This window comes from Glandiceps talaboti, chromosome 13 (assembly GCF_964340395.1).
Source record: "Glandiceps talaboti chromosome 13, keGlaTala1.1, whole genome shotgun sequence".
In the NCBI taxonomy this organism is placed as follows: domain Eukaryota; kingdom Metazoa; phylum Hemichordata; class Enteropneusta; family Spengelidae; genus Glandiceps; species Glandiceps talaboti.
In genome coordinates this window covers 1283590-1302500 of record NC_135561.1, presented here as the reverse complement: position 1 = coordinate 1302500, position 18911 = coordinate 1283590, and the positions used below count along the sequence as shown (strand labels likewise).

At 34.8% G+C, this 18911-nt stretch overlaps 2 protein-coding genes across 3 annotated transcripts in view; one reads left to right on the top strand and one right to left on the bottom strand.

Annotated features, from left to right (window-relative positions):
* LOC144444129 (protein unc-45 homolog B-like) overlaps positions 1-14853 on the top strand; it is a 16082-nt gene extending 1229 nt beyond the window's left edge. For both annotated transcript variants that reach the window (XM_078133531.1, XM_078133530.1), the window contains exons 2-18: positions 425-629; positions 1415-1590; positions 2272-2361; positions 2499-2666; positions 3070-3238; positions 4127-4288; positions 4802-4970; positions 5401-5563; positions 6056-6291; positions 6753-6894; positions 7490-7630; positions 8273-8388; positions 8521-8701; positions 8987-9102; positions 9626-9743; positions 10230-10376; positions 11094-14853. In XM_078133531.1, the coding sequence (XP_077989657.1) occupies positions 425-629; positions 1415-1590; positions 2272-2361; positions 2499-2666; positions 3070-3238; positions 4127-4288; positions 4802-4970; positions 5401-5563; positions 6056-6291; positions 6753-6894; positions 7490-7630; positions 8273-8388; positions 8521-8701; positions 8987-9102; positions 9626-9743; positions 10230-10376; positions 11094-11357 (2763 nt within the window). In that variant the 3' untranslated portion in view covers positions 11358-14853. The remainder of the gene's footprint in view (positions 1-424; positions 630-1414; positions 1591-2271; positions 2362-2498; positions 2667-3069; positions 3239-4126; positions 4289-4801; positions 4971-5400; positions 5564-6055; positions 6292-6752; positions 6895-7489; positions 7631-8272; positions 8389-8520; positions 8702-8986; positions 9103-9625; positions 9744-10229; positions 10377-11093) is intronic.
* Positions 13341-18671, bottom strand: LOC144444131 (quinone reductase-like). Its single transcript, XM_078133533.1, has 3 exons — positions 18435-18671; positions 16556-16795; positions 13341-16148 (listed from the first exon to the last, which is right to left on the bottom strand). The coding sequence occupies exons 1-3, from the start codon at positions 18574-18576 to the stop codon at positions 15919-15921; spliced, it is 612 nt and encodes a 203-aa protein (XP_077989659.1). The 5' UTR covers positions 18577-18671; the 3' UTR covers positions 13341-15918.
* Positions 18672-18911: the final 240 nt, after the last annotated feature.

The window sequence follows — 18911 nt, the reverse complement described above, 5'->3', positions numbered from 1 at the left end:
ACTACGATATTCATTTTTGTAGCTGTATATGTTTCAGTGTAAAACAATACAAGTTCTTTTGGTAACTACTAATATACAATTTTGAATTGATACTGACAAAAATGATAGTTTTTATTTTGTGATATTTATATGCATATCTATTTTTGATCTACTGAAATATTTTATTTTCTATCAAGTGAATGTTTCAAATAGTTTTCTAGATCTATAGTTATAGTATTTTATGATGATGACAATGACGACGATGATGGGGACGACTACGATGACGATGGTGTCGCAAACCGCTGCTGCTGATGACGACAACATTGACAATGACAACAATAAGAATTACTGTAATGCATCAACAATGACAATGATGATGGCATACATAACAACTAATCCAGTAATTCCTAAACTATTCACTAACTGTTCTGTTCTGTTGTTGTAGATGGAGGACCCAATAAAACTGAAAGAGAAAGGCAATCAACTATTCAAAGATGGCAAGTATGAGGCTGCCATAGCAGAGTATACGAAAGGACTAGAAATGTGTCCCAAAGATGACAACAATGACAAAGCTGTCTTCTTTAAAAACAGAGCAGCGTGTTATTTGAAACTAGAAAACTACAAGAAAACAATCCATGACACTGAACAAGGTGATTTCCCTTTATTTTTATAGTGTTCACATCACCTGCTCTTTTCCAGCTATGATCTGGACTATACCATTACATGAAAGGGGTCAACAGCACATGTCTTGTGTGCTTCTATGCTGGTCAGCAACCCCTATCATATAATGTCACAGTCCAGGTCACAGCTATGAGGCAGAGTAATGCACCCTTCTCTTCTGTTCTCTAAAAAAATGACATAATATTATTATACTTACTGAAAGATAATATGACATTGTTATTAATTATTAGTACTGTTAAAAGTTAAAATCAACACCAGATGGGTTTTTTATATATGGCATATGTACCAGTGATGGTGCATGGTTTATGTACATACTAATGGTATCGTTGTTTACACTGCAGTGCAATACCAAAAACATTGCATACCTTTGATAATGAGTGCAAATGAGGAGACAATCATTCCTTGCACACTTCATCATGTGATTGCACAGTATGATTTTTATGGAAATTTGCTGTTTTGGAATAAACATATATAATCATATCATAACATCATATCATGTGAGTACTAGTATGTGGGTAGGCAAGGTTATTTACATATGTGCTGTGTTTTCTGCTGCACTTTCACTTGCTATTAATGCTTGTGAATGCATAGCTGCACAGACACTGCAAGTACTCATGCAAATACCCAAAGTATGCTAGGCCCACACTTGCACTCATGTGTCATGAGGTTCTGTTATATTATTTACTAGATAAAAATTATAGTATCTCAATTTATCCAGTGACACCCCCCCCCCCCCTAATATTTAATTTTCCAGCCCTTGAAATCAGTCCTGGAGATACCAAAGCCTTGTACAGGAAGTGTCAAGCATTAGAACAGTTAGGACAACTAGAAGAAGCCTATCAGAATGCAATGAAGTTATTACATATTGATGCCAAGAATACTGCTGTACAGACAATGTGTAGAAGACTTAATATTGCTTTAACACAGAAGGTAGGTCTATTTTGTTTCCATGGTAACCCAAATATAATTATTGTATCTATGGAATTAAATCCCAATGTTTTGAATCCAACAGTCTTGGACCAGAACACTGAACTATCTTATCAGTGGTGCTATAAGGCTTAGGTCATCGTTGCAAACCACAGCCTCTTTTATTGCACCGTCCAATACGTGCCATACTCTTGTTATTTTGAAGTTCCCAGAGAAATAAGAGCTCTGGTTTGCTAGAATGGTCTTAGATAGGATCATTTCTTTTGTCCATGGCCATCTATACAATCATTCAGTTAGACAACTGTTTTACAGTCACCTATTAATGTCCACCCATAACTTACAATGTCCTATAAGGATGGTGCAAAAATTAACATTAACCCCTCACTCCCCACCCAAACATGAGATTTTAGTACAATTTACAACATTCAACACGTGATAATATAGAGATGATTATTATTCTATAGCTGTTATAATTATACCAATATCTTCTGAGTCATGTCATCTCTGACTTCAAGAAAGTCTCAAAATGGAATGAAAAGTCATTCTTCTCTGAATGCAGACCGGGTTCAGCTGTATCATGCATGTATACAATAAGGAAATCACTGGTGAGTCACTTTAACTTTGTGAAGTATCAAATCAATTAATATATATACTAACAATACATCAATGACTTCTTTTTATTAGGCAAGTGACCACTCCAAAACAGATGCTAAAGTGTCTCAAATGTTTAATTTACTCAACACAAAGGAAGAAGATTTAGAGAAAAAGAGACAGGTAATGTACTTATTTTTATCATTTTATAAACGTCTATAGAATGTAATCTTTGTTTTAGTGACTTAATGAGGTGATAGAAAAGTTACCTGTGTATTAGAAGTTATTATATTTTAATACCTCCCATCTATTCTTTGCAGGCTGCCCAGAATTTGATAGTTCTGGCCAGGGAAGAAGCAGGAGCAGAAAGAATATTCCGGGAAGGTGGAGTAAAAAGGATTTTACAGCTGGCTGGTGATAAAGATAAAGAAACTAGTCTGTCAGCTCTGAGGGCATTAGCATGTCTATGTACTGGTCATAAGACTAGGGTGAGTAGTCAGATGTCATGTCATATGTCTGTCATGTGACATGCAATTGGGGCATTGGCATGTCTATGTACTGATCACAAGACTAGGGAGGGTAGTCAGGTGTCTTGTCATATGTCTGTCATGTGACATGCAATTGGGGTATTAGCATGTCTATGTACTGGTCGTAAGACTAAGGTGAGTAGTCAGCTGTCATGCCATGTGACTCATGTGACAGGTTTGAACTATGGGCATATCTTTATTCTAATCACAATACTAGAATGAGTTATGTTCTGATTGTCATATACTTAACTCATTAGGCATTTAACCTTTGTCATATGATGGTCATGTGATGGTCATGTGACTAAAATTTATTTTCCAAGACGTCTTCACAGACTTTTTACTTATTGATATTGTAACAAACTAGGCATTAATAGTGATGAAAGACGTCGGTCTAGATAATCTTGGTAAACATATCGGTGTAAATGATGAAGAATTAGCTGCTGCAGCTGGTAATATACTCCAACAAATCATTTTATCTCTGATTGGTGAAGATAAACGTGAATCCAAAGACAAGGACCAAGCTGTAGTACAGGGTAAGTTTGGATTATACTTTTATAGACAGGTTTAGAATAGTAATTTTAATATCAGTATAGTCATGACCTTAGGGACAAATGTCACTCTACTTTATGTTAGGGTTAGAGAAAGTCCTATTTGACCGCAGGGTCAGATGTCACTACTTGACTTGATGGCTTGCAATCACCCTACAGAGAATCTACAGGATCTTAGGGTCAGAGTTCATCCTATTTGACCTCACGGTCATATGTCACTCTAGTTGATGTTAGGGTCAGAGATCACCTTATGATCAGAGACCATTCTACTCAATCTTAGGGTCGATCAGATATCATGCTTCTTAGCATCAGGGCCAGAGAATACTACTTGACCTCTGAGGGTCAAAGATTGTCCTTGAACTTTGGTTGAGAACTTCAACTTGGCTTTTGAGTCAGTGACCATTATGGTTGAGCTTTAGGGTCAGAGACCATAATACTTTTATTAGATATAACTGGTGAACTTTGACCTGTTTGTGTTTTATTAGATATAACTGGTGAACTTTGACCTGTTTGTGTTTTATTAGATATAACTGGTGAACTTTGACCTGTTTGTATTTTATTAGATATAACTGGTGAACTTTGACCTCTTTGTATTTTATTAGATATAACTGGTGAACTTTGACCTCTTTGTATTTTATTAGATATAACTGGTGAACTTTGACCTCTTTGTGTTTTATTAGATATAACTGGTGAACTTTGACCTGTTTGTATTTTATTTGATATAACTGGTGAACTTTGACCTGTTTGTTTTATTAGATATAACTGGTGAACTTTGACCTGTTTGTATTTTATTAGATATAACTGGTGAACTTTGACCTCTTTGTGTTTCATTAGATATAACTGGTGAACTTTGACCTCTTTGTGTTTTATTAGATATAACTGGTGAGCTCAAATCTATTCTATTATTCATCATGAAGATATTGACAGATAACGATGTTTCTGGATTTGGACGTGATGCTGTCATAGATGTACTTATCAAAGTTTTACCAGAAAAAGATGGCATCGGCAAGTCATTGACCTTTATGTACAATGGAGGTAAGGAACAACTATCTTGTATCAAGACTTGTTATATCTAGTGCCAAGGCTGCTAAGCAACAAAAATATCAGTGTTGCCATGGTAATAAGATATTATTACTGTTTGATTTTATTAGATACAATGCTTTATGATAGTAATAATCAATATTTACCAGTTATCCATAATACTCAGTTATCTGATGATTAATTACCAAATGGTTGTCATGGAAACCAGTTAACCATTTTGATATATATATATATATATATATATATATATATATATATATATATATATATATATATATATATATATATATATATATATATATAAATTGTTCAAAACTGTTAATTTATGTAATAAATTGTCATTTATTGGACAATAATTTATACAGATTTATTACAAGTAGTGTGTGCAGTTACAGATTTAGTTCAATATCACTTTCCCCAACAGCAGAGATTTTTGACCCATGACCTTAATCTCAGTATTCATGCCAGTCCACAATTACTAAAATGATATTTTATTTTATTCGTCAGGTTTAAATAAACTACTTCATGTAGCCTGTCAAGTTCCTGATTTGAAGAGACTTCCTATCACTGCCAATACCAGAATGCATTGCTCTGTTTTGTTTAATCTCATGTATGATGAAATGGGAGGAGATAAGAAGAGAGAATACTACAGAGAATTGTGCCATAAATTTATCACGTAAGATTTTAAACTCTAAAGAGCAACTTTTCAAGATTCTAGATTCAGATTTTACTCGGAAGATTTTAAACCTGTAAGGTCAACTTGTAAGATTTTAAATCCGTAAGGTCAACTCGTAAGATTTTAAACCGGTAAGAGCAACTTTCAAGCTTTTAAGATTTTAAATTCATGAGATTTTAGACTCATAAGATTTTAGGTATGTTACATTCTTAAAACAAAAAGTGACATAAATAACCAAAAAAAATGCTGGGTAAATAATATTTTTTGGAGAACTGTTCAGATGCTGGTGCCATGCTATTTGACCTTTGACCTTGATGTCAATTTTCATGCTTGTCCACTCTTAGTCACTAGTCTTGCTCATTGAAAGCTGTACCTATGTTGTATTAATAAAGTAACAACATAGTATGTGCATTTTTTATCTTATTTCTAGGGAGCGATTTGGCCATAATAATATGGAGTCTAACATGGAAGCCCTTACAACAATCTCAGCTCTTTTACAAGGTCCATATGATGTGGGTGGTGATATGTTGACTAGAAAGGGAGTCTTAGAAGTCATGGTTTCCATGACAGCCAGTAGAGATGAAAGGTTACAGGTAAGTTAAGGAGTCTTAAAAGTTATGGATTCTGTGATAGCCAGTAGAGATGAAAGACCATAGCAACAATAATTAAGTAAACAAACAAAGAAACAACTAGTGAATGAGTCAACAAATGTACAAACATAAATAGTTGACTGTTCTTCATTTAAGTTTTATCTACAGAAGCAATTTATCACTTAACAAACAACAAATAAACTAGTGAAGAAACCAACAAACGTACAAACAAACAAACAACTTGTTCACTATTCTTCATCCTATGTACAAGTATTAGCTATTGAAGCGAATATTCACACAACAAACAAACAAACAAGCTAGTGAATAAGCCAACAAACAAGCAAATACATACATCTCTGAGTCCCACACTACGGAAACCTAGGCAGTAACGAGGGATGCTCAAAAAAGACCTTTATTTCTGAGCATAAATTTACAAAAGACCTCTACCACCACCATCACATCAATCATCAAACAGTCCACTGTTCTTTCTATTAGGTTGTAGCCACTGAAGCAATAATTCATTCAACAAACCAATCGAAATACTGCAAAGGTACCCTGGCTGCTGGTGTACCCATCCTGAAAGAGTTATACAAAGACACTAAAACTGCAGAAAGAGTCCGTGTGAGGGCGCTAGTTGGTTTATGTAAATTAGGTAGTTATGGTGGATCAGATGCTAGTATACAGACTTTTGCTGAAGGCTCCTCAGTCAGATTGGCTGTCGAAATCAGAAAGTAAGTATTGTACAGACAAACCACAGTATTTTTCCTATTTACACACACACACGCATACACGTGCGCGCGCACGCACGCGCACACACACACACACACACCTGCCTGTACCTCCGACTCCCACACTACGGAAACGTAGTCAGTATTTAAAGATGCTCAAAAAGTTTGTTTTAGAGGAGAAATTTACATAATATACAAAAGACCCCAATGCCCCCCCCCCCTCCCCCACTCAAATCTTGCCCAAGGACTTTAGCCACTCAGAAACAAATGGCAACAATGGGTCTCAAACCTGCAACCTGTAGATTCCAAGGTGGCCTCACTAACCCTTTGCCCATGTTTCTGATTTTGATTAGGGTACTTTTCATGCACTTTTCCACTGGTTTATTCTCTCTTATTTAAATTAATCTAAATTTTGTTTACATTGTCATTTATCAGTAGTTAAAGTAACATTTGCTCTGTTATAGATTTCTAGTCAGTGCTAAGAAAGATCTTGATATTCGTAAATGGGCTGCGGAAGGCATGGCGTATTTGACGCTAGACGCTGATGTCAAAGAAGCACTGTGTGAAGATAAAGAAGCCATATTAGCTATCATTGACGTTGCCAAGGTAATACAATAAATCACCTTTCTTTTACCTTTGTACACATACCCATATCTATTTTGGAATAGCTGTGTTTATTCATTACAAACAATTCAGTTTTGTGACTTGTACTGTTTACATTTAATTCTTCTGTAAAATAATTACCCCACCTGTGGTTGGTTGGTTGATTGATTGATTGGTTGATTGGTTGATTGATTGATTGATTGATTGATTGATTGATTGATTGATTGATTAATTGGTTGATTGATTGATTGATTGATTGATTGATTGATTGATTGATTAATTGATTGATTGATTAATTGATTGATTGATTGGCATAGATACAGTAGGGTTCATTACACTTGTGAGTCCATATAAGTTCATTAAATTTCAAAGTTCTCCTAAAAAGTCCTGGAAATAAAATTTACCCGATGAACTCTCATAAATTAATTTATTGAAGTGATAAGTCATAAAAGTGTTGAAATTCTAATTCCCAACATGTCTTCATGGTAGACTAAAGACAAAGTTACATTGAGAATAAGTTATTTTTAATTATATTGAGTTTAGAATTGAAATCTGTTTATAATATTCTTTTATTTATCTTGATTTATTTTGTTCACAGAAAGCAGATGCCTCGATGTATTTTGGCATTGTTTCAGTGTTTGTAAATATGGTGAATAGTTTGGAGAAAGAAAAACCACCACAAGAACTCATAGATCTCGCTAGGTTTTCTAAGCAACATGTACCAGAGGACCATCCCAAGGTGGGTAATGATAACAGGATACCTTACAATTGATAGAATTTGACATGTTTTTGAAAATGCATAAACCAAAAATATGGAATTTATACCCTGGTCTTTCAATGCCAAGACAATACATGTTATGTAACAACAACGCGTATTTACGTCACTGGTTCTGCTGTGTTTGAAATATAAGCATATTTTAACTATCACTTGCAATTGGCAAAATACAAACATGTTATTTAGACATGATACAGTGTTTTACAGGTTATTGTTAACTGGTTCTGTTTAATACAATCAACCAATAAAAGACTATACATTCTATACATTGAAAGTTTAAGATAGCAAGGTAGTCATTTCTGACTATGTTTAGTCTAAATGAAATAAACCATTACAACATACAGCAACTAGACACAGACATGTGGGCACCAATATTTTGATCTCTGCATTTGATGTCTGTATGGTGGCATCTTAGTTTACTTTATTTGATGTCTGTATGGTGGAATCTTAGTTTACTTCATTTGACAAAATGTAACAAGAAATATATTGATGAATACCTTATAACATGTGCAGTTTCTTATTTGTTTGTTGGAGTAACTGAATGAATGTATTTATTAGTTCATGAAATTAGGCTAAATAGTGTTTGTTTTGTTTCTATGGTAACAGGATGAACCAGAATTTGTGAAGAAAAGAGTGAAGACCTTGTTGGCTAATGGGATTGTGCCTGCTTTAATTGTAATGAGTAAAACGGATAGCGATTCTGTCAAAGAACTTTTAGCAGGGTAAGTAATGTTTCATTTCAACATTTTTTTACTGTAATTTTCTGTGACTTTGTGTTATGTTAGAGCGTCTTCACTTTTATGTTGTCATGTCATCATGTTTTATCAGAAATTTGTTTTCCTTTGTCATTGTAGGGTATTTTTAGCATTGGTTGAGGAGCAAGAAAATCGTGGTTTGGTCATAGCACAGGGAGGGGCTAAAGCCTGTATTGGTTTAGCTACCAGTGGATTCAAAAGAGGAAAATTACTAGCTGCCCAAGCACTTGCTAAGATAGCAATAACTAATAATCCTGAGATAGCCTTCCCTGGACAAAGGGTATGTACATAGTTCAAATATCTTTTTAAATGTACTATTTTTTGTTCTTATTTTTGATATACATTGTACTGTACTTGCTAAAGCATGTATAATTGTGGTCAATAATCTATCACTGTCCCGCAAATATACAAAGAAATAAATAGTTTGTACCACCTCAGACCATGAAACAACATATATGTTAATTTATCATGGAATTTATCTGTATTGGTAATCCAATAAATTGCATTAAACTTTTCTTTCAATCACAAAATTCAATATTGTAAATTCTTGTTTCTTGATGTTTAGTCTCTAGAAATAGTTCGTCCATTGATAAATCTACTAGGAATTGAAAATACTGGTCTACAGAACTTTGAAGGTCTTATGGCTTTAACCAACCTAGCACAAATGAGTGACTCTGTCAGGTAAGGACCCCCCCCCCCCACAGACTTTGTACGAGTGACTTCTTGAGGGTAAAACAATGTCTCCCTGCCATCCAGTTTGTTAAACTATGAAACTATGTATTGAGGAACAACTTGGATTAAAAGGTGTATGTGTGTATGTGTGTATGTGTATGTGTGTGTGTATGTGTGTGTGTGTATGTGTATGTGTATGTGTGTGTATGTATGTATGTGTGTGTATGTATGTATGTATGTATGTATGTATGTATGTATGTATGTATGTGTGTATGTATGTGTGTATATATGTATGTATGTATGTATGTATGTATGTATGTGTGTGTATGTATGTATGTATGTATGTATGTATGTATGTGTATGTATGTATGTGTGTGTATGTCTGTGTGTGTGTGTGTGTGTGTGTGTGTCTGTGTGTGTGTGTATTAACACCACAATGACATAATCTACAAATACCTGTCAGTCTGAAGTCATTACATTGATGTACAGAAATCTTGTTGACTCTGTGTTATTGATTCATTTCTGTGAATAGGACAAGAATTCTGAAAGAAAAGGGACTGCCATCGATTGAGAATTATTTATTTGAAGACCATGATATGATACGAAGAGCTGCCGCAGAGTGTGTATGTAATATGGTAATGAATGAACAGGTACAGTAGCCAATGATAGTAGATGTTATATAGTGTAATATGGTAATGAATTAGCAGGTAAAGTAGCCAATGATAGTAGATGTTGCATAGTGTAATATGGTAATGAATGACCAGGTAAAGTAGCCAATGATAGTAGATGTTATATAGTGTAATATGGTAATGAATGACCAGGTAAAGTAGCCAATGATAGTAGATGTTATATAGTGTAATATGGTAATGAATGACCAGGTAAAGTAGCCAATTATAGTAAGTGTTACAAAGTGTGATGACCTATTTTGATACAAGGACAAATAACTGCTGCAGAGTTAAATAAAATTGTTAATGGTGGAAAGTGGAAAGTAGAATGTCTCAATGTAAAATGTGTACTCTTTGTAGATATTTTAAATTCTCATATATTTCACAATATTAATAACTATCAAGTCATAAAATGGGCATTGCAAGTTTAGTGTATCAGTAATGTGAACATGAAATCTATATGTCTTGTAGGCATTTGAAACCTATCTAGGTGATAATGACAAAGTGAAGTTAATGACAGTACTAGCTGGAGAAGAAGATGAAGCCTTGGTTCTGGCATCAGCTGGTGCATTGGCATACTTATCTCACAACGACATTGCCTGCAAGAAGATCACAACCGTGAGTTATCATAGAATACAAGAGTAACAATTTTATCATCCTCGTTCCAATGAAATCAAGATGAATTCATTGTTGAAATCCCAAACAACCATTTTGTAAACTGTGCTTATTTCTTTCTCTGTATTAATGACTTTAATTATAGTTGCATACACTTCAATGCTATATGTTTTGGCCTGATTATTGGAAAGACGAAAGGTTGTATAGTTTGACCACTAGGTGGCGCTATTCAACAAGATGTTTTGGGCAGAAGTGTGGTCAGAATTGTTCAGTACTGTTGTTACGTAGCACATTTTGAAAATCACACTTTCCCAACTATTTCCTATCAAATGCTGATAACATTCTTGAATAATTCAAAGAGTTTTACTTATTCCATTTTTGATTATTTATGAAAAGTTTTAGGAACTTATGAAGTTGATTTACACTCATTTCGTTGACTACTTCCTAGACTGCCGTGTGTTGTGTGTACATAATGAAACCCACATATTTCCCAATCTTGTGCACCTTTGTCTGTGCAAATATTGCATCAACTTAAACCATGAATGAACAAGTTGTAACTGTCTTTTTTCCTTCACAAGTTTAGAAATGTGAAGATTTGAATGAAAGGTCAATCTCAAAACACAGGCTGTTTTCAACCTTTTCTTTTTTGAACCAGAGACATTTTGTCCAAACAATTTTTCATGCATAAATCTCTCACTCACCTTGTGTTTTTTTCCACAGGTAAAATCCTGGTTAGAAATCCTACAACGACTTTGTCTGTGTGATAACATGGATATCCAGCATCGAGGTGTTTACATTGTCGCCAACATGATTGAGAATGACAAAGGTCTTGCTACAAAAATGATAGAAAGCCCATTACTAGAGATCCTAATCGTCAAATCTAAAGATACAACTCCCGAGAAAAAACACATCCAAGAAATGGCATTGAAGGCATTGGAGTCAGCAACAAAACATGAATTAATTAAACCAACTGGCCAATCATAAAAAAAGCTTTCAATTTTCCGTCATCCTCTGTTTCCATGACAATATGTACTTGTTCTCTTGAGTGGTTGGAAGCCATCTTGTAGGATTATGGTCAATAGTTTTGAATTCTTAATGTACTGCCATCACACTTGTAGAAATTATCTTGGAGAGGATAATCACTTCATGTACTGCCATCAGATTGATAGAAACAACTGGGCAATAATTTCTAAATTGTGTGTATCGTATGTAGATGCTAGGAATGAATGTACAAGTGGAGAATGCACCTCAGAAATAAACTCTTTAATTAAAGTTTTGCTGTTACTTTATTTAAGATGAATCCAACCTATTTGCAGGTGAAATTGATTTTAAAAATCTATGGTCACTGTACACATTTTTAAATAGAAGTCAAAATGATACCAAAATGTGGTCATTTTAGCAGCCAATATGGCCACCAAATAGTGTATTCACTCTATGGGACAATAAAATCCAATATGGCCACCAAATAGTGTGTTCAATCTTTGGGGAAAATAAAATCCAATATGGCCACCGAATAGTGTGTTCACTCTATGGGAAAATAAAATCCAATATGGCCACTGAATAGTGTGTTCAATCTATGGGGAAAATAAAATCCAATATGGCCACCAAATACTGTGTTCAATATATGGGAAAATAAAACCCAATATGGCCACCAAATATTGTTTAACTCTGGTAAAATAAAACCCAATATGGTCACCAAATACTGTTCAATCTGTGGGAAAATAAAATCCAATATGGCCGCCAAATACTGTTTAACTCTATGGGAAAATAAAATCCAATATGGCCACCAAATACTGTGTTCACTATATAAGAGATTGAAGATTTCCTTGAAAACAATACTGTGAATCCCAAATTTCTTTTTAATTATTTAAGAAGAACCAGGAACAAACTTCCATACAGCAAAGTTTTGAGTGATTTTAGGGACTTTTGGTTTCAATAAAATTATCCTTTAGATGCAATCTACCATATCACATGGGCCATGGTGCTACCAACAGTGTCTTTATGTACAATGTGCACATATGTAGAGATAGAGAACTGAAATGTTATTGTTGCCATGGCAATCTGATGCAATATAGGACTTTTGTTGTAGTGGAACACATTATGTGAATTCCAAATAAACAATTTTGTAGGCTACTACTTTGTGTTTATCTGTCACTTCACCAAAAACTACTACTGTGTGTTCATCTCTCACTTCACCAAATACTACTACAGACGTGTTTTGTACCATGTCAACATTTTCAGTGTGGATACAATTTAACAATATCAAATATTATTAATGTAATCAGAGATACCAAAGTTGTGAGGTTCAAAATATTGTATGAAGGGAAGCTTTTTGAAGTAATGATAATAATGAACTTTTATTGCATATGCTTTCCAATGATATATGATGTGATATGATGTGATATATGATACGAGATGATATGATATAATGTGATATATGATATGATATGATATATGAGATGAGATGATATGATATAATGTGATATGATATGATATGATATGATATGATATGATATGATATGATATGATATAATGTAATATGATATGATAGAGAGATTTATATAGCGCCTAGTATCCATCAAATGATACTCGCTGGCACTTTACCATAGGTACTGTCAGAAATAAGCTCTCTTGATAAGGTATGTCTTTAGTCTTGATTTGAAAATCTCAATGAGTGGGAAATTTCAACGGATAAGGTTTCAAGGAGATGATTTGTGAAATATGCTGTAGAGGGGGATTGGGGAGATGAATATTATTGCACACTTGTATGTCCATTATGTCAAAATTAAGATGTCTATAGATTTCAGAAATGAATAATTCAAATTAATATGTCGCCTACAGATTTCAGAAATGAATCATTCAAATTAAGATGTCTACAGATTTCAGAAAAGAATCATTCAAATATGATGTCGCCAACTGATTTCACAAATGAATCATTCAAATTAAAATTGGACAAGACACAGAGTGTTTATTTATAGTTTTGTTTTATTTGAGCTACTGCTTCAAAGTGACAGTATTGTGTGACCTTGTGACCTTGTACAAAAAATCAAGTTATTAGTACATTTTCTGTTAGGCTAGATTTTGTGATAAAACAGCAAACATTATGCATTATGTATATCTAATAAAATCAAAGGTACTACATCACGTGTAGGAATCTTTGTATTTGTACAAATTATTGTTGTACTTGTATGATTTTAACCAAATTAATTGGTTTGCCAGATTTGTATGAATTTTAACAGTCATAAGGTGTTCTGAGAACAATCTAGTTAGTATTACAGTGGAAACGAGATTAGTGTTGCATTTCACTTGTGTGACACAGATTTTTTACGTAAGAGTAGACATTTGAATGCCAAACTAGCAATAACAAAGACACAATAACACAGAAGGATCTTGTATATATTGAATCATATTGACAGGTGAAGAACACTGCTATTCTTTAACAGTGTAGTAGAAACAATTCCATGTGAACTTGATAATTTTAATGACTTCAGTTGCTTGTATACTTTCCTACTGATGAGCAACGTGCAACACAATGTACATGTTTGCTTCTACATCCTAACTGTGTGTTACACCTCTAGAATCATTCACTACCCTGGTAGTCGAACCTTCAGTTACTCTGGTAGTCAAACCTTCAGTTTACTAAGATAGACACAAACTAAAACTACTGTGGCATCATTTTGATACAACTGTGATAAGATATTGAATGGGTGTTGGTTTAATTATAGTCTCAGTAGGGAAGCTTCTCTGAAAACTAGTTTATTTACAGTTCCATAAACTTGCTGTGTTGTTTTGGCACTTCCAATGTTTACGCTATGTTGATCACAGGGTGATTAGATCACACAACAGAGGAACTGCTATCGCCCACTTGACGTGTAATCTACCACATTAAAGAACAAGAGATTTAGTTTGTGTCTATCTTAGTAAACCAAAGGCAGGATTACCAATGTCATATTTTAGGTTTGAAGTTTTCCTGTATGTGTAAAAAATGTGTGCCATCAGTGAAACGTCACACCAACTCTGTTTCTGCTGTACATTGACTGTAATATACAATACTTTGAATCATCAGACTTGGATGTTATTGGCAAGAAGTGATAAAATATTTTACTTTCATATAAAAACTTACACATGGTAGTGATGTGTAGACAAACATCTATCTAATATCAAGCAGTATTGAGTTGTTATATCATGTTATCTTTTGTAAATCTAATATTGGTAAATTACTGAATCATAAGTTTCTACACACTACTTCACAACTACTATTAATTCCCTGTACCTTTAAAATGCCCCATGTATCTTTACCCATTTATTTTTAACTTCAATTCCCATTTTGAGCTTTTCCCAAAAATTCTATATTTCCCCCCTCCCTGTGTAACTGTCTACTATTGGCATTACATTTCTCCTCATATCCTATGTTACAGATATTGGCTATTCTCTCATTAGTTCCCTTGATACTTTCCACCATTATGAGTCACGCTGCTCACCCCACCCCCACCCCCTTCCAATATTGTAGTGATATATTTTACTCGCAGCATCTCACCTACTGATTTAAGAAGTGTTGTACATCTATGGCTGCATTGCATAGATTTTGACAGCTACTAGGCAAGACTCTATAGGCTGACATGTTCTCCTGACATGAAATATTAATGGCAAGACTATCACCTGACACAGAGTTAGTGTACGATCATACTCTTTGTACTCTCAACAAAACTTAATTTCATCAATCAACAGTGCAATAAAATATCAGAGTTTTCCAATATTTTGACGACTGACAGCCGTCTTCATCTGGGAATGTGGCCATGACCTCAAGCATAAGGTGGTGTAAACATTTTCTATGTACTCTCTTAATTTTGGTGCATGACCACATCTTATGAAAGAACACCATTCAAGGTTAAAGGTCAAATGCAAATTTATGCAAATATTCTGTAACTCCATGTTTATCCATGTCAGATCAAATACTTTAAATACCATATATGGTAATCTAATGCCAAACATAGTAATTCTCATACCAAATATGGTAATTCTCATACCAAATATGGTAATCATAATGCGACATCTTAATCTTAATACCAGATATTATCAACCCAATACCAAATATGTTCTAATGCATTACAATAATTCAATAAGCATTACCACGAACTATACATAGAAACATTATTTGTCATTTCAAATTTTGTATAAAATTCAAAAACACATCAATATCGGTAGTAAAATTTGTCAAGAGACTTGCAAGCTCACCACAAAAAGACTATAGTCCTTACTATAGGAATGAATGTGTCTTTAAAGTTTTACCAAAAAGAGGACGACATTTTTTTTTTATTTGTTTCAGATTTCGAAAAAATCAGGGACATAATTCCTTTGTTGCAGTTGAAGGTTGTATTTGTCACTGTTAGAGAAAAATCATATTTGGTCAGGGCATGAGAAACAAACAAAAAATAAAATGTTGCCCTTACATGACATCCAATACATGAAGAATCTTTAAAGTTCCCAGAAGTGTAACAAACCTTATTTCAGTTCTTAAAATGTTTCATTGTTTAACTTTGACAACCTAGGGGAGACCGAAATTCTCACGTTGATTTCTCATAGCATTAGCATGCCAGTATACTTGGTTGAGCAACCTATCAGCTCCCCTAACCATGTGATCGTTGGTTGGTTCACCATCTTCTGTCAGACTCTGATTGACTTTGGGAACTCCAAAGATATTGGAGACAGCAGTGCACCCTAACTCACCCAACATTGTACGCAGTTGCATGGCTGATCTCATCCCACCATACATACCTACAAGATGAGAAAGTTTTACAAGTGTCAAAAATGTTTAAAATAATAAATCCACAATCTTTACCCTAAACAAGACATAGCCCCCCCCCCCCCCCACTTGTGTGCTGTATTGTGTAAGAGGATTAGGCATTTTGGCAATATTAAGAGAACAAGGTACCTGAGTCAGACTGGCATACACTTATCAATAAAGTAACAGACAAAAGCAATCAACACTCTACATTTACTATAGCAACACTTACCATAGCAACCGTTACACTTACCTGGGGAAAAACAGACAATACCCCTGGGTTATACATATAGCTAGCGTTACCAAAGTAGTCCTGTTACACTTACCTGGAGAGTAACAGACAATACCACTGGGTTTATACATATAGCTAGCGTTACCAAAGTAGTCCCATTACACTTACCTGGGGAGTAACAGACAATACCACTGGGTTTATACATGTAGCTAGAGTTACCAAAGTAGTCCATCATGTTAGATAGTGCTGGTGGTATACAATGGTTATATTCACCACTGACTACAACATAGGCATCGGCTGCATTCACAGTCTTCTCTGCCTGAATTAACCAGTCTGGTGCACCACTTCTATCTGCGTCATAGTGGAAGATAGGTTTCTCCAGTAAGGGAAATTTCATCTCCAAAGGATCTACAGTAATTAAAATAATTATATTTCATTAATTATTCATGTCCTGTGTGCTTTTGCCTCCTGTGGAATAAATCCGTATTTAATAGAAATCAGAGACCAATGTTGGTTTGGTTGTCTGGTAGAGTTCAAGGGTAGTCCTGAACAAATGAATGATTCTATGTAATCCCACTTAACTGATATAAAGATAGTAGTAATCCAGAACTGTCAGATTAGTTGTGGGATTCAAACATTTGGGGTTTAAGTACTAACATCCAATACCCCCACCCCCACCCACCCTACCCCCACCCCACCCACCCTATCCCCACCCCCCACCACACCTTGAAATTATATAAATGGTAGATGTTTAAACAAACGCGCTGTCTGTACACAAAACCAAATGTTGCCAAGTTAATGTTCTATACTTTTGTACTAGTAGTCATGTCACTGTGGAAAGTGATATGAATGATTTCCTGGTCAATGACCCCACCTCATTCATAAAGTCACTTTACATGTAACAAGTCCAACACTTTTGACTAGACCCCAATCTATGCTGGTTAATATTTCTCTCCTACATTTTTATTGTCAACACATCATATCATTTCTAAAGTACACCAACTGAAATCAAAGTCTTCACTTCATTCTGACTAAGTTACAGAATTTTATCCTATGCAATACAAGTACTCAAATAAATTGAATTGGTTCTTTACTTTAGGTGTGTCATCATTCTACCATCCTGATATTTAAGGTAATATAAGACCCAGGGAACAATCAATCCGGTGAACAAGTTTCACCAAGGAAAATTCATGACACAGCTTGTAAAGTTAAAATACATATATAATACATTGTATAAACAACAATTATTAGTATGAAGTCCTGCTTGCAGAGACACTGGACCTATCATGATCATACTGGGACAAAAGTTTGAGAATGCGGCAGTTACATAATATCACTGTCTGCAGGACTGGGAGCGACACAATAACAAAGACCAGGGGGTGTATGCCCTAACATTATCATTACGGTACATCCCAGAATACAAGCAAAATTCGAAACGCTTAATGTGGTTATACCATGGAAATGTCAAGAACGCGAAGGTATTATTTCGCCAATAGTTTTCTTTCAAGGTCTGATTTGTTAGCATCCGTTAAAATGTTTCAGGAAACGCAATCAAATTAACCTTTTGCGATGCGATCCATCGACAAGATGTCGCTCTACACTCTGGGTTTACACTATGACCTATTGAACTGGGAACTAATTTGTGTAGCATGTGTAGGACAGCAGTACTGTACATACAGTACTGGTGTAAAATACATCAAGTGATAGTCTCCTATGTGAGCATAAATCGACTTGAATTCACAGGTACTAATACTCATCCCGAAAGAAAGCGCTGCTATGCCTTCAAATGAAGATAGTGGTACACCCCCTGTCCTATAGTGCATACAGAATTGCTAACTCATTGATCATTCAAACCACAGCTAGGCTTCTTCGCTGATTTCCCGGCAAATATCTGTCAATAGCTGTACACATAGACATCAATTTATCATTAACAGTCATACATACATACATACATACAGTGAACTACGATTGCAGTCTATAAACAAACAAACAATCAACATAGCTTGTACAGACATCGAAAGTGATCTAATTCAAATTGTGGACCTACCAAAAAAAGTGACTTCGTGTCCCGATTTCTCTATTTGCTTTAACATGAACTTGGCAAGTCTCAGTCCGAGACGATTCTCACGAACAGTTCCAAGAAATAAAACGATCTTGAGTGGAGCGTTTGATGCTGTGAAGGTAGCCATGGTTTAGTAGCTGTCGAACGGTATGCAGAGCTGAGTGAACGCCGTACACAACCACAAAGAAGGCGATCCAGGGGTGACAGACAGTACGAGTATGACAAAACAACGTGTGAGAGTGAATGTTGCACAGCGCCACCTATGTATTAGCATACACCATATGGTCATTGTAAATTAATTTCATTCATTCAAAAAAAAACTAACAACATTTCGAAATAATGCAAAGTACACATTTAATGCATGTTAATTCTGATAAACTGTCAAATAAATGAAGAACAGGTATCGCAGTCAAAACTATAGTTTAGTTGCAAGACGATCCGTGTTATCGATTTACACTACGT

Coding starts and splice junctions, on each gene's coding strand:
- LOC144444131 (XM_078133533.1), bottom strand. CDS start 18,576: ATGGCTACCTTCACAGCATCAAACGCTCCACTCAAGATCGTTTTATTT. Junction 16,796..18,434: donor ACACGAAGTCACTTTTTTTG/GTAGGTCCACAA, acceptor TAATTACTGTAG/ATCCTTTGGAGATGAAATTT. Junction 16,149..16,555: donor TATTGTCTGTTACTCCCCAG/GTAAGTGTAATG, acceptor CTCATCTTGTAG/GTATGTATGGTGGGATGAGA.